General features: G+C 55.7%; 3 protein-coding genes across 3 annotated transcripts; 1 reads left to right on the top strand and 2 right to left on the bottom strand.

The window, feature by feature from the left end:
• Nucleotides 1-1,310: 1,310 nt before the first annotated feature.
• On the bottom strand, nt 1,311-2,042 carry EAH_00050970 (hypothetical protein, conserved; the record flags this gene model as incomplete). Its single annotated transcript, XM_013391264.1, has 1 exon — nt 1,311-2,042. One exon carries the CDS (start codon nt 2,040-2,042, stop codon nt 1,311-1,313), a length of 732 nt encoding a protein of 243 aa, XP_013246718.1.
• Nucleotides 2,043-2,937: 895 nt separating this feature from the next.
• On the top strand, nt 2,938-5,415 carry EAH_00050960 (50S ribosomal protein L3, putative; the record flags this gene model as incomplete). The annotated part of the gene is made up of 5 exons (XM_013391263.1): nt 2,938-3,282; nt 3,404-3,478; nt 3,686-3,982; nt 4,241-4,464; nt 5,088-5,415. The coding sequence occupies 5 exons, from the start codon at nt 2,938-2,940 to the stop codon at nt 5,413-5,415; spliced, it is 1,269 nt and encodes a 422-aa protein (XP_013246717.1).
• Nucleotides 5,416-5,850: 435 nt separating this feature from the next.
• Nucleotides 5,851-12,339, bottom strand: EAH_00050950 (hypothetical protein, conserved; the record flags this gene model as incomplete). Its single annotated transcript, XM_013391262.1, has 1 exon — nt 5,851-12,339. The coding sequence occupies one exon, from the start codon at nt 12,337-12,339 to the stop codon at nt 5,851-5,853; it is 6,489 nt and encodes a 2,162-aa protein (XP_013246716.1).
• Between the last annotated feature and the right edge of the window lie 1,963 nt (nt 12,340-14,302).

Below are 14,302 nucleotides of genomic sequence, written 5' to 3'. Positions count from 1 at the left end.
CACTGCGGTGGGCCCCCGGGTGTCCGTGTATTTGTTATGTATGCATATACATAACGTGCACGCACAGGCAACCGGGGTGGCGATGGGTATGCAAACATATATATATATATATATATATATATATATATATAATACAAAGAGAGAGCGAAAGACATAAGAACATAACCCCAATCAATCAAGCCCCACGTTATGCAGGTAGACTTTAAATACAGATTGCAATGCATGTACAGAGGAAGTGTATGCGTGCCTGTTTGAAATAGGGGCGGAAGCAGCAACCACCGATTATCTGCTGCTGTTTAATGAGGCAGAAGGTGTAGTGGTTGCGGTCAAAGACGAGACGAACGATATACTCGCGGGGCATCTTAGGGAGTTGTCTAGAAAAAATATTCTTTGCTGCTACCAACGCCATTGAGTGCAGCGGCTGGCGATCGTTTGTCAAACAAGCAAAAGAAATTAAACCCGATTGCTCCTCCCTCGCAGACCCGAAGTCCCGGCTTAAGAAACCCAAGCCTGACTCCGACACCAGCAGCGACTGCAGCAGCAGCAGCAGCAAATGCAGCAGCAGCAGCAAATGCAGCAAAGGCAGCAAAGGCAGCTTGCTGCTGCGAAGGCCCCCCAAAACCTTACTGACAAGCCACACACCTACACTGTAGCGGCTGCTCCTACACGCGCCACGTGCAGCAGCAGATAAATTAGACGCCATTAGAGCTAGAGCAGCAACAAAGACAGCAGCAGCAATACAACAGCAGCAGAGACACGAGCACCAGGAACAACAGCAGCAAGCCCAGGAACAACACGAACAAGGAAACTCCGCAATAGCAGCCCAAGGCAAGCAGCAGAGAGAGAAGGTGGTAGTACACCTCAAGTGTAGGGTCTTGCGTTGACAGCGAATGCAACGCCGCCTGTCTTGCAGGAAGGCTAAGGCTGGCTTCATCACAGAGGCGGTGATATATAGCAGCGCAGCAGAACCCCAAGGGCCCCCCCATTATGTCGCGCAGCAAAGAAGAGCAGCAGCACAGCAGCAGAGAACGAAGCATCCCCCTTCCAAATACACAACTTAAAGAGGCCCCAGTAGGCTGCTTCCGCAGCAGAAAATCTCGCCACTCTCTGCAAACAAAACAAACGCAGCAACCTGCTCTAGTTGCATGCATGAATGCATGCATGCACGCATGCAGACAAGCATGGATTCAATGCTGACGCCTCCTAGCTGAATGCATGTCTTGCTGCGTAGGAACATGCATACAAAAAGCCCCAAGGAAGGGACAGACATATCTAGGGTATCTGTAGATACACCCGGCATCCACACCCCCTCACCTGTAGTTGGTTTCGTAGCAACGATCAGGAGGCAGCAGACGGCACTTAAGGCGTTCTTCAGGTGTCACGAGCTGCACGGTATTCAGTGCAGCAGCAACAGCCATAGCCAATCCTGCTAAGGCCTCCTGCCCCAGCAGCCGCCCGTCGTGTGGTACTAACGCGAGCAGCGACCGGCTGTCTATACACCTGGGAGGCTGCGCAGAAGGGAAAGACAAATTGTCTGAAGTAGCGCCGCCGTCTGACCGAGATCCTGAAGCTGCTGTTCCTCCTGATGCAGCACCTCCCGCTGGTGCTCCTGCTGCAGAGGTGCTGCCGCGGCAAGCAGCATTCGCTGCAGCTACTGCTGCTCGGCGGCCCGGAGTGCCCGTGCTGCTGCTGCTGGGGCACCGCTGCTGCAGCATCTGCTGCAGTTGGTCTAAGTGGGTGAAAGTAAAGGGAGAGGGGGGAGACGGCTGCTGCGAGGGCACGAGTATAGGCTGCAGCACTTCTTGAACGATTCGGTGAACAATATCAGAAATAGATGCTTCCAGAGGCAGCACAGACTTAAACGCAGCCACCCCATTGCAACTGCTGCTGCTGATATTGCTGCTGCTGATGCTGCTGCTGCTGCTGATGCTGCTGTTACTTGCAGCGGCGACGGGGGAACAAGCAGCAGGCCCTGCTGCTGCCGATACGCCACTAGAGGCGCCTGACCCACGAGGGGTACCCACCGCTGTAGAGCCCACCATGCTGCTGCTGCTATTGCTGTTGCTGTTGCTGTTGCTGCTGCTGCACGCGTGGGGAGGGGATTGATGCAAGTGTCTGCTGCAGCAGCTGCAGTAAGCCGACGGGAGAGCACCGTTGAGCTGTGGACGGACGTGCTGCTGTTTACTGCAAGACGCTCCTCTTCCGCGTCACAGCAGCAGCAGCAGCTGCTGCTGCGGCTGCAGCTGCTGCTGCTGCTACTGTTTGATGCGGTGCTGCTGGTCGCGCTCGAAATGGTCTTCCGGGAACCCAGGAGAGCACGTCACAGCAGCAGCAGCAGCAGCAGCGTCAAGCAGCAGCCAGCAGCGGCAAAACGACAGCCACATCAACAAAACCCCTCTTTTCAATTCTTGCGAATTCCGCAAAACACAATTTAAATGAAATTGCAACAGCTCCGCATGCATAGAGCAGCGGGATGGGGCCCGCTGGGGGCCCGCAGGAAGGTCTGGTGGCTGCTGCTGCTGCTGCTGCTGCTGCTATTGCACAGCAACGAAAGTTAGAGTTTTGAATTAAAGCCAGCAGCTCTCAATGGCTTTTAGAGCCTGTAGATTAGCAAAAGACAAGCAGAGTAAACAGCAACGAGGAGGCGACGATCCCAGCAAATCAACGAAACCGCCATAGCAGTCACTTACCACATTAGCCAGCAGCAGCTGCCCCTCCAGAGGCAGAAACAGTTGTTGTGCTGCTGCCTCGACAGCTGCAGCGCCTGCGGAAGGCGCAGCAGAGGCAGACAGCTGCCAAAAGCTCACGGGTGTCAGACCAGCAGCACCAGCAGCAGCAGTAGCAGCGGGAGCAGCCCACGGAGCACCACCAGGACTAGGGGCGGCGATGGGAGAGAGGGAGGCCAGGCAGGCCCTTTGAAGCCTGCATGTCACCGCTATGCAGCGGCTTCTGTGCAGCCGCAGCAAGCAGCGCCAGGTCTTGCTGCATTGGCTGTTGCTGCTACTGCTGTCGCTGCTGCTGCTGCTGCTCGCGACAGCACTACCAGGATGCAGCTACTTTGGGCTTGCAAGCAGCACTAAGACAAGGTGGGGGGTTGGCACCTATGCGTTCCTCTTGAGCCCGCAGCCGCATCTCAGCAGCTCGAGTGGCAGCAACTGGGAGAGTGCAGCACAGCAGCCGCAGCAGCGCCGCTCCTTGTATAATGAGGCCTGCAGCAGCAGAAGCTGCAGCATTATCACCGGCGGCAGACTTTCAGGAGAGACTAGGCTCTGGGTTCGCAAGGTCAGTAACCATGCTCAGCCGCACACAGATCGACGCTAGCCAGCTAGCTATCCATCTAGCCAGCTAGCTAAGCAGCTAGCTTTGATGCAATGGACATTTTGCTGATGACCTGTTGCTGCAGTTTTTGAATTTGCGAGACCCGGAGGAGCCCCGGCCTGAGGTGGAGGAGGTGGCGTGGGAGGACATGAAGCCCAAGGTATAATTTCCTCCTGCTGCTGCTGCCTTAGCTGTTTTCTCTAGGTGCTGCTGCTGCTGCTTCAGCCTTGACGGTTGTTACTAGACGCATCTGGCTTAGCTGTTCCTGCAGGTTGTCTTTTCTTTCCTTTGTATTGGCTGTAGTGGGTCGAGCGGCCTCCTTAAGATAGCCAGAGGAGGGGGTGGAGCTGTTGGGGTGTACGCACAGGTGGAGGTGTTGGCTTTAAAGGTGGGCATGACGTGCGTCTTCGCTTCCGATGGGGCTACAGAACCCGCTACGCTTTTGCAGGTCCTCCCTGCCACCATCGTGCAGTTTCTAGAATACGGAAAAGCCTTAGTGGCCTTCGGTGAGATCCCCATCAGCATCAGCAACAGTAGCAACAGCAGCAACAGTAGCAACAGCAGCAGCAGCAGCAACAACAGTAGCAACAGCAGCAGCAGCAGCAGTAGCAACAGTAGCAACAGCAGCAGCAGCAGCAGTTCAGGGTTGGGGGGGTACATCCCTGTACGCTGCCTACACGCGCTTGCTCCACCGTCCAGCAGCTGCTGCAGCCGTTGCATGCGGGAGGTAACCAAAGTGCACTTAGAGAAGCTTGTTTTGCTGGCGCGCATATCTTCACAAGAGCTGCCTCAAATTGTGTTCCATCCCAAGTTGTGTGTTTGTGTGCTGCTGCGGATCTGCTGCTGCTGCTGGTGTTGCTGCTCAGAAGATCCGCTACACAGCCACCGCTTCCTGCGGCGGTCGGTGTTGGGTGTGCTGCAGCGTGTAGGAAGCAGTGGCATCAGCACGAGCACGGCGGGGGCTCGGAGCAGAGGCAGCGGGGGCAGCAGCACCATGGCTGCGGTGTACGCACAGCCAGCAGCAGATTATGTTCTGGGGCAAATCCTTGACGCCTCTGCGCTGGTGGGCGCAGCCCGCGTTACCGTCAAGGGCCGCCCCAAGAAGAAAGGCTTTGAGGGCGTCATGCAGCGACACGGATTCAAAGGGTAAACAAGTCAAACAAATCGTGCTGGTCCTCTTCATGCTAGCAAACATCTTTGTTTCCAGTCTTTATTCACGTATATTTGCTTATATCTCTGCGTAAACATATGGATGTTTGTAAACATATTTGTATTTTTTCTTATATGGTTGAATATCTAGACATATGCATCTTCAAATATATGCGTCTATGCATGTATATATATATATATATACATAGGTATACACATAATATAAAGTATATACGTACACATATATGTACAGAGACAGGGATACATATATATATATATATATATATATATATATATCCGCACTGGACGCAAATGTAAGTGAGCGATTGTATCTTCGCGGGTCTTTGCTTCTGAGTTAAACCGCTGTCTGCACATACACCTGAAGTGTACTTGGAGGCTGCCGCTGCTGCGCCTTGCAGCTTGCTCGCTTCCTTCCCTTCTGGGTCTCACCCTCACTGTCTCCTTTCGACTGCCTTCTTCCTAGGACTAGCTTGCTGCAGTCCCCTTGTGCCCCGCACTTAACAGCTGCATCACCTGCAGCAGCAGCAGCAGTAGCAGAGAGGCCGCTGCAGCGGTGTCGTACAGCTGAGCGTGGACTGTTTCTACGTGTGTGGCTGCAGGGGCCCCGCAACGCACGGGTCGAAGCACCACCGGGGCCCCGGGTCTGTGGGGGCGGGAACGGATCCCGGTCGAGTGTTACCGGGGACGCGTATGGCAGGGAGAGACCCGAAGCAGAGCAGCACGGTGAGAGATTTGCTGCTGCTAGGCCTCAACCTCAAGACAAATGCCCTCTTAGTTAAGGGCTCTGTGCCTGGACACTCCGGACGAACCATTCTAAGAGTACAGTGGGACAGGGCCAGAGAACAGCAGCGCGAGCTGCGCCAGCGCCTTGCGAAGGCTGCAGCAGATGAATTCATTGAACAGAAAAAAGGCAAGCCAGCTGGATAGACAGCAGGAAACGCAATACACCCATTCACTTCAAGCACACGCTGGACAACAGCTGCAGCAGCAGCAGCATCACCTGCTGCAGCGAATGCTGCTGCACCTGGCAGCACATCTTTTTGACTCTGTTAAGCGCAGCAAATCCGAAGCTAGCTACCTAGCTACTTAGCTTCCGCGGGAGCAGCAGCGTTGCAGCTGCATTGGGTGCGAGCGAGAGGTGAAACGCATCAGCTCCCCCCTTTTGGCTGCGGGGTAGCTAGCTAGCTGTCTAGCTAACTACGAAACTATCCTTTGGCTACCCGGCTACCTACCCACTGTGTACGTAAAGGTTTTATGGGCGCGGGACGCTCGTTCTGTGCGGGCCACGAAGGCAGCAGCCACAATAGCCGCTTGCAGCAGCGCCCTGCGCGATGCAACACGTGATAGCAAAACTGCTGATGCTTAAAAACTGTTTCTCTTGCCTCCCCTTTCTTCAAGGGCTCGAACTCTTGCTGCTGGTCGTGCTGCTGCTGCTGCTGTGAGCCCGGGGGATTCGGGCAAGCAGCTGCGCCGAACGGTGTGGGCAGCAGCCGCATCTGCTTCCTCAAGTCTCTGTGGAGCGGCTGCTTGTACAGACGCTAGTGTCTCTGCTGCAGCACCAATGGCCTCACGCACTTCAGCCATGTCTGCTGCTTGGCCCTCAGCAGAGTCGTCGCCGTTGCTGCAAGAGCGGCCTACGTCCCCATACACTGAACCAGCGCTATCAGCATAAGATGTAGTCGCTGCTACTGCTGCAACTTCCCCTTCCCCGAACAACGAGCCCAAATCCTCAGCATCAAACTGAGGCAACTCAATCAATTGAGCGCTTCTTTCAGGTGCAGAGTCCGGAGACGGAGCTGTACGGACGCGCGCTGCTGTTGCTACTTCGCATTCTCCGTCTGCTGCAGCAGACGCAAGTGCAGCAGTTACGGCAGACGGTTGTTGCTGCGCCTTCCAAAATTCTTCTCTACGATCCCCACGTTGGAGCTGTTGCTCCTGCTGGTGTTGCGACTGCTGTGGCAGCAGCAGCAAGCCTTGAGCCGAGCCCAACACGTCGTGCCCAAGCTCACTGAGCGGTACCGAGCGGCGTTCCTGCTGCAGCACTTGTTGCTGCAGTAATTGCTGCTGTAGCACTTGCTGCTGCAGTACTTGCCGCTGCAATACTTGCCGCTGTTCATGTGCTGAAGATTCCCCCTGCCGATGCGGAGCTGGAGCCCCTTGGTGCAGGCACTCCGACGCACGCATTCCTCGCAGTCGCAGCAGCTGCTGCTGCTGCTGCTCTGAGCTGTTGTCCCCGGCTTCTGCCACCAAAAGAGTTCCTTCAGCATGCTCACTTGAAGGTGCCGGGCTCAGCTGCCAGCTCTCTGGTACCTGTACTTCTGAAGTGGGCAGCTGCTGCTTCTCCAACATCTGCTGCTGCTGCTGCAGCTTCTTCATTAACCTTTGCTCGTGCTGCTCCGGCCCGTCTTGTAACTGCTGCTCTTCCTCCTGCTCGGCGCGCACCAGGTTCTGCTGTTCCATCACTCTTTGTTCGTGCTGCTGCAGCAGCCTTTGTTCTCTAAGTTGCTGCAGCAATCGATGCTCCTGCTGCAGGAGCAGTTGCTGCTGCTGTTGTTGCTGTTGCAGCAGCAGGCGCTGCCCCTGCAGCTGCAGCTGCGCGAAATCACTCAGCAAGTGGCTGTCGCCGAGCTGTTGCTTCCGCAGCTGCTGAATAGGAAACTGCAACCCCGCACAGTCTTGCCTGACAAGACGCTGCAGCTGCTGGAGATCCGTGGGATGACACACAAAATCTTCTTCTTGCTGGTGCGGGAGTGCTGCTGCCTTCTCTAGTGTTTGTTCAGCATTTAAATGCTCCCTCTGGCTTGTAATGGGCTGCACAAGGAGCTGCCGCTCCTCATGCACCTGATCGAGCAGCTCGGCTGCGGGTGGCAACTGCAACGACTGCTGCTGCTGCTGCTGGTGCAAGGACTCCACGGGGTGTATCCACTGCTTAAGATGCTGCTGCTCGCTTCCAGTTGACTGCTGTTGCTGTTGTTGCTGCAGCCGCTGCTGCTCTTGCTGCTGCATCTGATGCTGCAGCTGCGCAGCGTTGTGTAAAACAAGTGCGTCTTGCCCCATCTGTCTTCGCTGCTGGGGTTCACCAGCAGCAAACCCTGGATGCTGCTGAACCTGTGCCTCCTGCAACTTCTGTCGCTGCTGTTGCTGGTAATTCAGTGGCGAATGCTGCCCCTCGTCCTCCCCGAAGCAACCCGCCAGACGTTGATGCGCCAGCTGCTGCTGCAGGTACAGCTGTTGCAGCTGCTGTTGTTGCCGCTGCTGCTGTTGCAGGTGCCGCCGGTGCAGCGGCTGCTGCTGCTGTTGCAGGTGCCGCTGTTGCTGCTCTTTCTTTTGCGACTGCTGCTCCAGCACCTGGCCTGAGGCTGCGGGCGTCGGCTGCACCGGTACCTCCCAACCCTGCTGCGGCAGCTTCGTAGGTCCTAAACCCTGGTGCTGCAGGAGCTTCTGGTTTTGCTGCGGTTGCATCAGTTGCTGTTCTTGCCAGTGTGACTCGTGTTGCAGCGCATGCTGCTGCGTCTTCTGCGCCTGAAACTGAGTTCCGTGAGGCCGTGCCTGCTGCAGCAAATAATGCTGCTGCAGGTCAGACACGGGCTGTGCCTGGCTCTGCTGCTGCTGCACTTCAGCTTGCGTGTGGTGCTGGCGCTGATATACACTGGGTTGCGAACTGCTGTTGGGTGCCTCCACGCCGTACTTGTAAGCGCTTGCCTGCTCTCTGTGATCATTACCCGGCCTCTCCTTCTTACGCCTTCGCTCCTGCTGCACTTGCCGTTTCTGCAGCAACTGCTGCAACTGCTGTGGCTGCCGCGGCTGCTGCAACTGCTGCTGAAGCAGCTGATGAAGCAGCGGCTCTTGCTCCGCCCGCAGCCTACTTTGCTGTTTCTGTAAAGAAAAAGGCCCCTTTACCTGATTCCGCCAGAGTTGTGGTTGTTCTGACGGATACTGCATGGTTGTGGGGTCCCACGGAGAACCAGGCCTTGATGAAGCTTGAGAACCACAGATGACGTCTTGCTGTAGGAGCAGTAACTGTGTCTCCTGCTGGTGCTGCTGCTGCTGTTGCTCCTCGAATCGATCTACTGCTGCAAAACTGGGGAAAAGAAGTTCATCCTGAAGCCCCTGCCGAGGCAGCTGTGCATGCCCAAGCTGCTCGAGTGGATGCAGGAACTCTGGTGGGTGCGGCACGGATGCCTGCCCCATGCACTGCTGCTGCTGCTTCTGTTGCTGTTCCTGACGCTGCTGTTTCTGCTGCTGCCGTTGATTGTGCTGCTGCTGCTCGCGCGCCTCCTGGTCCTTCACCTGCTGCGGTCTGGTGAACTGCTGAGACCTCTCCTCACAGGCAGCAACCTCCCGTTTGTGCTGCATCTCGCTGTGCGAGGGTTGTATTTTCCAAGGCGGGGCAGCAGTATCTCGGTGTACGCTGGGTGGCGCTGGCTGCTGCTGCTGCCGCTGCTGCCGCTGCTGCTGCTGCTGCTGCTCACTGTCGTGCAGGACGACGTGAGGACCCGCCGGTTCACCCAGCAGCTCGTTAGCTCGGCGAAGGAGCTGGTGCTGTTCCTCTCGTCCTCGTTGCTGCTGCTGCTGCGCTTGCTGCTGCTGCCGTTGTCGTTGCTGCCGTCGTTGTGCGCATATATCTCCCCCGGTATGCTGGCGAGTCCGTGCAAGTTCAGAGCGCAGCAAGGCCCGCAGCAGCAGACGGTCTTCCTGCTTCTGGCGCTGCTGCTGATCCTTTTCTCCTCCCCGCTGCTGTTGCGGTGACTCGTCCAAGGCGGCTGCAAGCACTGAAGGATCTATAATTGAGATGATGGGCTCGTCTGTCTCTGGCAGTGTGACGTGGGCTTCTTGTGGGGTGACACGCAGCAGGGGCCAAAAAACAGCTGTAGGAAGTGAGGAAGCAGCGGATTCCAGAAACTGCAGCCGTTGCTGCTGCTCCTGCTGCTGCATGCGGTGCAGCACGGCCCGAGCTGTCTCCGCAGCCTTGCGAAAAGACGCAGCAAAAGTGAGACGGCGAATTGTCTCTCGGGCTGCTCCAGCAAAGGCAGCGGGGCAAGCATACAGCCGTCGGAGCTGCAGCAGAGTTCCATTGACGCGCTGAGCTTTCATGCTGCAAGCCAGACCCTGCTCGTGATACTGCCGCAGCTTCAGCCGACCTCTTAGACAGAAGCGCAAGAGTTGCAGTTGCTGGCGGCAGTGCTGCATCCAGGCCACCCGCTGTTTCTTCGTGAGGGCCTTCTGCTGCTTCTCGAGCTGGTGCAGTTCCAACATCGCTGCTTCCTGATCGGCAGCAAGAAGACGTAGCTGCTGTGGAGCAAACCGAGAGTATGCTACGGGCGGTGTTGGAGTCGCAGCAGCAACTGCAGCAAAAGCTCGTGTGTGCACAGCTGTCAGTTCTTGCTGCTCGCCCAGCAGAATTGAAAGCGCTGCTTCCGTCTCACCTGCTGCAGCGAGCAAGCCATCAGCTGCACACCTAAATGCAGTTGTTGCTGCACAGATGTCCTGCTCCACTTGCTCGACTTGTTGTAGCACCGCAGTGCGGTCTGCGAACACTGATGTTGCGAACGCACGGATGGCTGGGACGTTGAGGAGAGAGGCTACTGAAGGCCCAATAACTGTTCCATCTCTACATGGAGCCGTTGCTGAAGCCGCTTCTGTTGTCGCTAAATCTGCTGCTAGAGTTGCTGCTGCCGCTGTTGCAGCGGCTGTGCTGCCCGCCTCGACTTCCGCTGTAGGGCCTGCAGGTTCTTCCAGAAAAGAAAATCTTGTAGCCCCTGCGCCGGGGGCATTTACAGCTTCTACGCCGGTAAGACTGTTTTGCTGCTGGACTGCTCCAGCTGCAGTCCCTAGTGTTGCCGTGCTGGGGTTACTGTGGTCACTCCCACTGCATGCACTTGCCGCGGGCACAGCAGCTGCAGGGGCTGGGCCTCCGTCGGGACTCTCGGAGCCGCAGAAGTGTACTACATGCTTACCTAGAGAGCTGTCGGGCGCCGTTGTTGCTACAGCGGCAGGAGATTCCGTCTCCTTTATATCAGCTATAGGACTCCCCACCTTCCTGCGCTGCTTTGGTGAGCATATCAGGCCCAGCCAACAAGTCCCCTGTGCTGGGCTGCCTAACAAGCAGGGTTTGAGGGGTACTTGCTCACCGGGAAGTGATGACAAAACTTCCGTTTGTGGTGGTGCTGCTGATGGCCTTGCAGCTGTTGCTGCTGCTGCTGATGCAAAGGAGCCGCATGAGGCCGCTGATAATCCTGCAGGGGACGGCTGCATGGTGCCAAATTCATCTGAGACATTTTCTGCAGAATGAATTGCATCTGCCCAGACACCTTTGCCCGAGCCCACATCCGCGGGACTGCATTCCCCTGCAGCAGAACTTCCTGCTTCTGTCAAGAATGATGTTTTTTTAGTGTCTGCTGCTGCCGTCCTTAAGGTATCTTGCCTTGCTGCAGTCACCTCTTCAGAAGCAGCAGCAACCCCAGCAGCGGCAGAATCCTGCGTCCGAGGAGACGCTCTGTGACTGAACAGCTCTGTTGAAGCAGTTGCAAGCAAGGTGGTATCTGCGTTTGGTTGGTGCTGCTGCTGTACAGCATTATCGTGCTTAAGTTGTAGCAGCAGCAGCAGCACCGGGTCGACAGGTGTTTGCTGAAGCTTGAGTAGCAGCTGCTCGAACCCCGCAACGACGCTCTCCTGAGCAATCGCCTGCTGCTGCAGCCGCAGCTTGAGAGCTTCAGCCCACTTCAGCGCCAGGTCTGCGTGCCTCAGCAGCGCCCGCACGACGACTTCTGCTGCAGACCGTTGGCGTCTCAGCCGCACATGCAGATCGGCTGCCACAGCAGCTGCATCGCGAGAAGCACAAAGCAAGGGAGCAGCAGCAACGATGTTGCTGCCAAACACCCTGAATGAGGCGTCACCATCCAACAGCGTAGCACTCCGCAACGCCTTCAGCTCCCCGCTGACCAGCCGCTGCTGCACAGTCGCCGATGGAAAACTGAAGCAGTCTGCGCTGCTGCATGCACAAGCGGCATCAGGATTTGCGCCGCCCCCAAGAGCAGCAGTAGCAGCAGCAGCGGCAATAACGGCTGCACCCACCCCTCCCACCCCTCTACCAGCAGCGCGGTCACCCGCTCTGTAGGTGGGCAGAGAGCTGCTGAGCATCTCAGGTTCTCTTGTTGGTATTTGTTTCCCATGGATTACTTCCACAGTCGATAAAACTTTGGGATCCGCCGCTAGTGAAAGAGATGTCAGCTGTGGTGCAACAGCTTCAGCTGCTGCTGTTGCGCCATACTTACCATCTGTGCCTTCTGCTGCTGAAGCGGCCAAAGCGGGTCCATAGTAGCAGCTACTCCCCAAACAAGAAAGTAGCTCTGGGCGGATAAGAATGAGAGATAGAGGCCCACTTGATTGAATAAGGCTGCTGTTGTTTTTGCTGCTGCTACCTGGTTCCTGCAACGCTGCCGCAGCCTCTGCTGAGAGGCTCCTTCCGGTGGCCTCCACAAAGCAGAGACATCGCTGAGGCTCCTCAAGTCTGGATGCGCTCTTATTTTGCGGCTCAACGTCTTTAGATCTCTTCCTTGCAGAGTCACTTCCAGCAGCAAGGGAGGGAGGAAGCATGGGGAGAAGCTGGTTCACATAGTGCTCTAAGTTTAACCAGAAGCACGCCTCTGGAGCCGGGGACGAGCTCTGATCTCTCTGGAGTTTCCTGACGCTGGCGTTTCCAGATAAGCTCAGAGGCCAAGGGAACCGAAACGCCTCTCCTGTGAGAGCGTCTAGGAGCACGAGCTCCCTGGTGCCCCTAAAGTGACCATGGGCACTGGCTCCTTTCGTGTGGGTGTTGGTGTGGGCACATAACATATTTAATGCTCTCATGATTGCTTCTGGGCGGCTGCAGCCCAGAGAAAGCTGGAGTTAGCTGTACCACAGCTGTCATGCCGCCTGTGCATGGCTGGAGCAGTTTAAGAGGGTCGCATGGAGAGAAATCTGTAACGCAGCCGTCGCTGCCACTCCTAGAGCCCCTGAACTCAAGTAGTTCCGGAGTCTTGGGCATGCAGTAGCATGGGAGTTCTTTGCTGTGCACACCATGAGATCACCCGTCGCTTGCGGTCCTTGGACTAGAGTATGAGCGGGTTTGCATGCTGCGTTGGAAGGGGGATGTCTTCTTTCCAATCATGAAGCGGTATAGAAGCGAGAGAGTGGATTGCTTGCCTTTATGAAATATATTTGCTTTATGAATGCCTCAGAGTCTGCCAGTGTACGCGTACGCAACCTCCACACCAGTGGTCAGACTGTCGCCACGGTGGGTGGCCTCCATCGGTTTTCGCTTTCTTTCCCTCTTATAAGAGCTGAGTAGAAGAATCAAATTGTACGTTCGTTCGAGGCACAGATGCAACCTAGAAGCAACGACGACATTAAGGGCTGACGAGGCCCCCTCGGCACCATGACAGGAATGCCGTTGCCGTGGATGGAGTCTGGTCCAACTCCCGCTTTTGAGAGTACCAGAAGAGGTCCTCTCAACCTCTTGAGCCCTCAAACGAGCTGATAAGTTCCCTTCTATTAGTGGCTAAGGTCACACGAAGTACAGAGGCTGCCGGATCGACGCATTTGGCGCGGAAGTTTTGTCTGGTTGATGTTGCATTTCGTGGATCATCGGTGAACATCTAAGCTAGGCTGGCAGCGGAACTTTCATGGATCGCCGTCTTGTTATCTAAGCGCAGCCGATATAGCGAACTCTTATCGATAACCTGTTTGAGACCTTCTGCCTGAAGCGAGGCCCGAGCGGAGGTGTGTTGGCGCATAACACACGAACAACTTGCAGTTTCGCAGCTCATGGGCAGCGACATCTCTTTCTGCGTGTATCTTCAACTGCGCTTCACAGTCCTCACTATGCCCAGAAGCAGCAACACAAGAACACTTCCCGTAGATGTTGGGCAACAGCCCGATCCGACGCATGATAAATGTCAGTGAGCCTTACGAAACGAAAGGCATGCCATACATTGATTCGAAGGAAAAGCATTTAGTTACTTCTCCCGCACGCTGCACCAAGCTAAAGATGCGGAGAGCCCTCCCCTAGGGTGTCCTAATGCATGTAGAGATAGTGCACGACCCTTCGGCATCCGAACATACCACAGAATAAAAGCGAAGCCCACCTACAGTAGACACTGTCATGGAAGCTCATGGAACATACTTCTGCTACAGTGCAAGAGTCTGTATGCTAGTGGGACATGCGTCTGCTACTGTAGACTAGTATGCTAATGGAACGTGCTTCTGCTACGCTGCACTAGCATACTAATGCCGGGACTTGCTATATGTTAAGACTTGCTATATGTTAATTCGGTTGGAGTCAATGTTCAAATGCGAATTCATAAACCTGTGTGCAACTAGAGTTTACGGGTCTCTAGCCAAAAAAGCCATCATCATCTAGATTGTATAGCATAAGTGCACTCTATAGCACAATAGCTCCATCGGCCCGACAGAACCACTGTGCGTCAACGTTTCGAAGAGGGACGCTTCGGCAAATTTGGATGGTGGAGAAGATGGGCGGGTGAATGGCCACCGCTTCCTGGCGGACAAGTTAGACGGGATGCCAATAGCACGCAGCATAAGTCGGGCTACTAGCGAATCTCTCTTTCGGCCTCCTCCGCTTCAAAGGACAAAGTAAGCACGCCACCGCCTGCGAATTCCTCAACCCTGGGACTTCCACCGTTCCATTTTTGTCGTAAGTTCCTCCCACCATCCTTCCTCTTCGCCAAAATCATACGTAGGCCCTCTAGGCTTTTGCCCTGGGGGCTGAACAACGCAGACTATCTTGTATACGCTCCCGCCGTAAGCATAC

This window comes from Eimeria acervulina, genomic scaffold (assembly GCF_000499425.1).
Source record: "Eimeria acervulina Houghton genomic scaffold, Eah_scaff864, whole genome shotgun sequence".
Lineage (NCBI taxonomy): Eukaryota > Apicomplexa > Conoidasida > Eucoccidiorida > Eimeriidae > Eimeria > Eimeria acervulina.
This window is presented reverse-complemented; position numbering and strand designations above follow the sequence as displayed.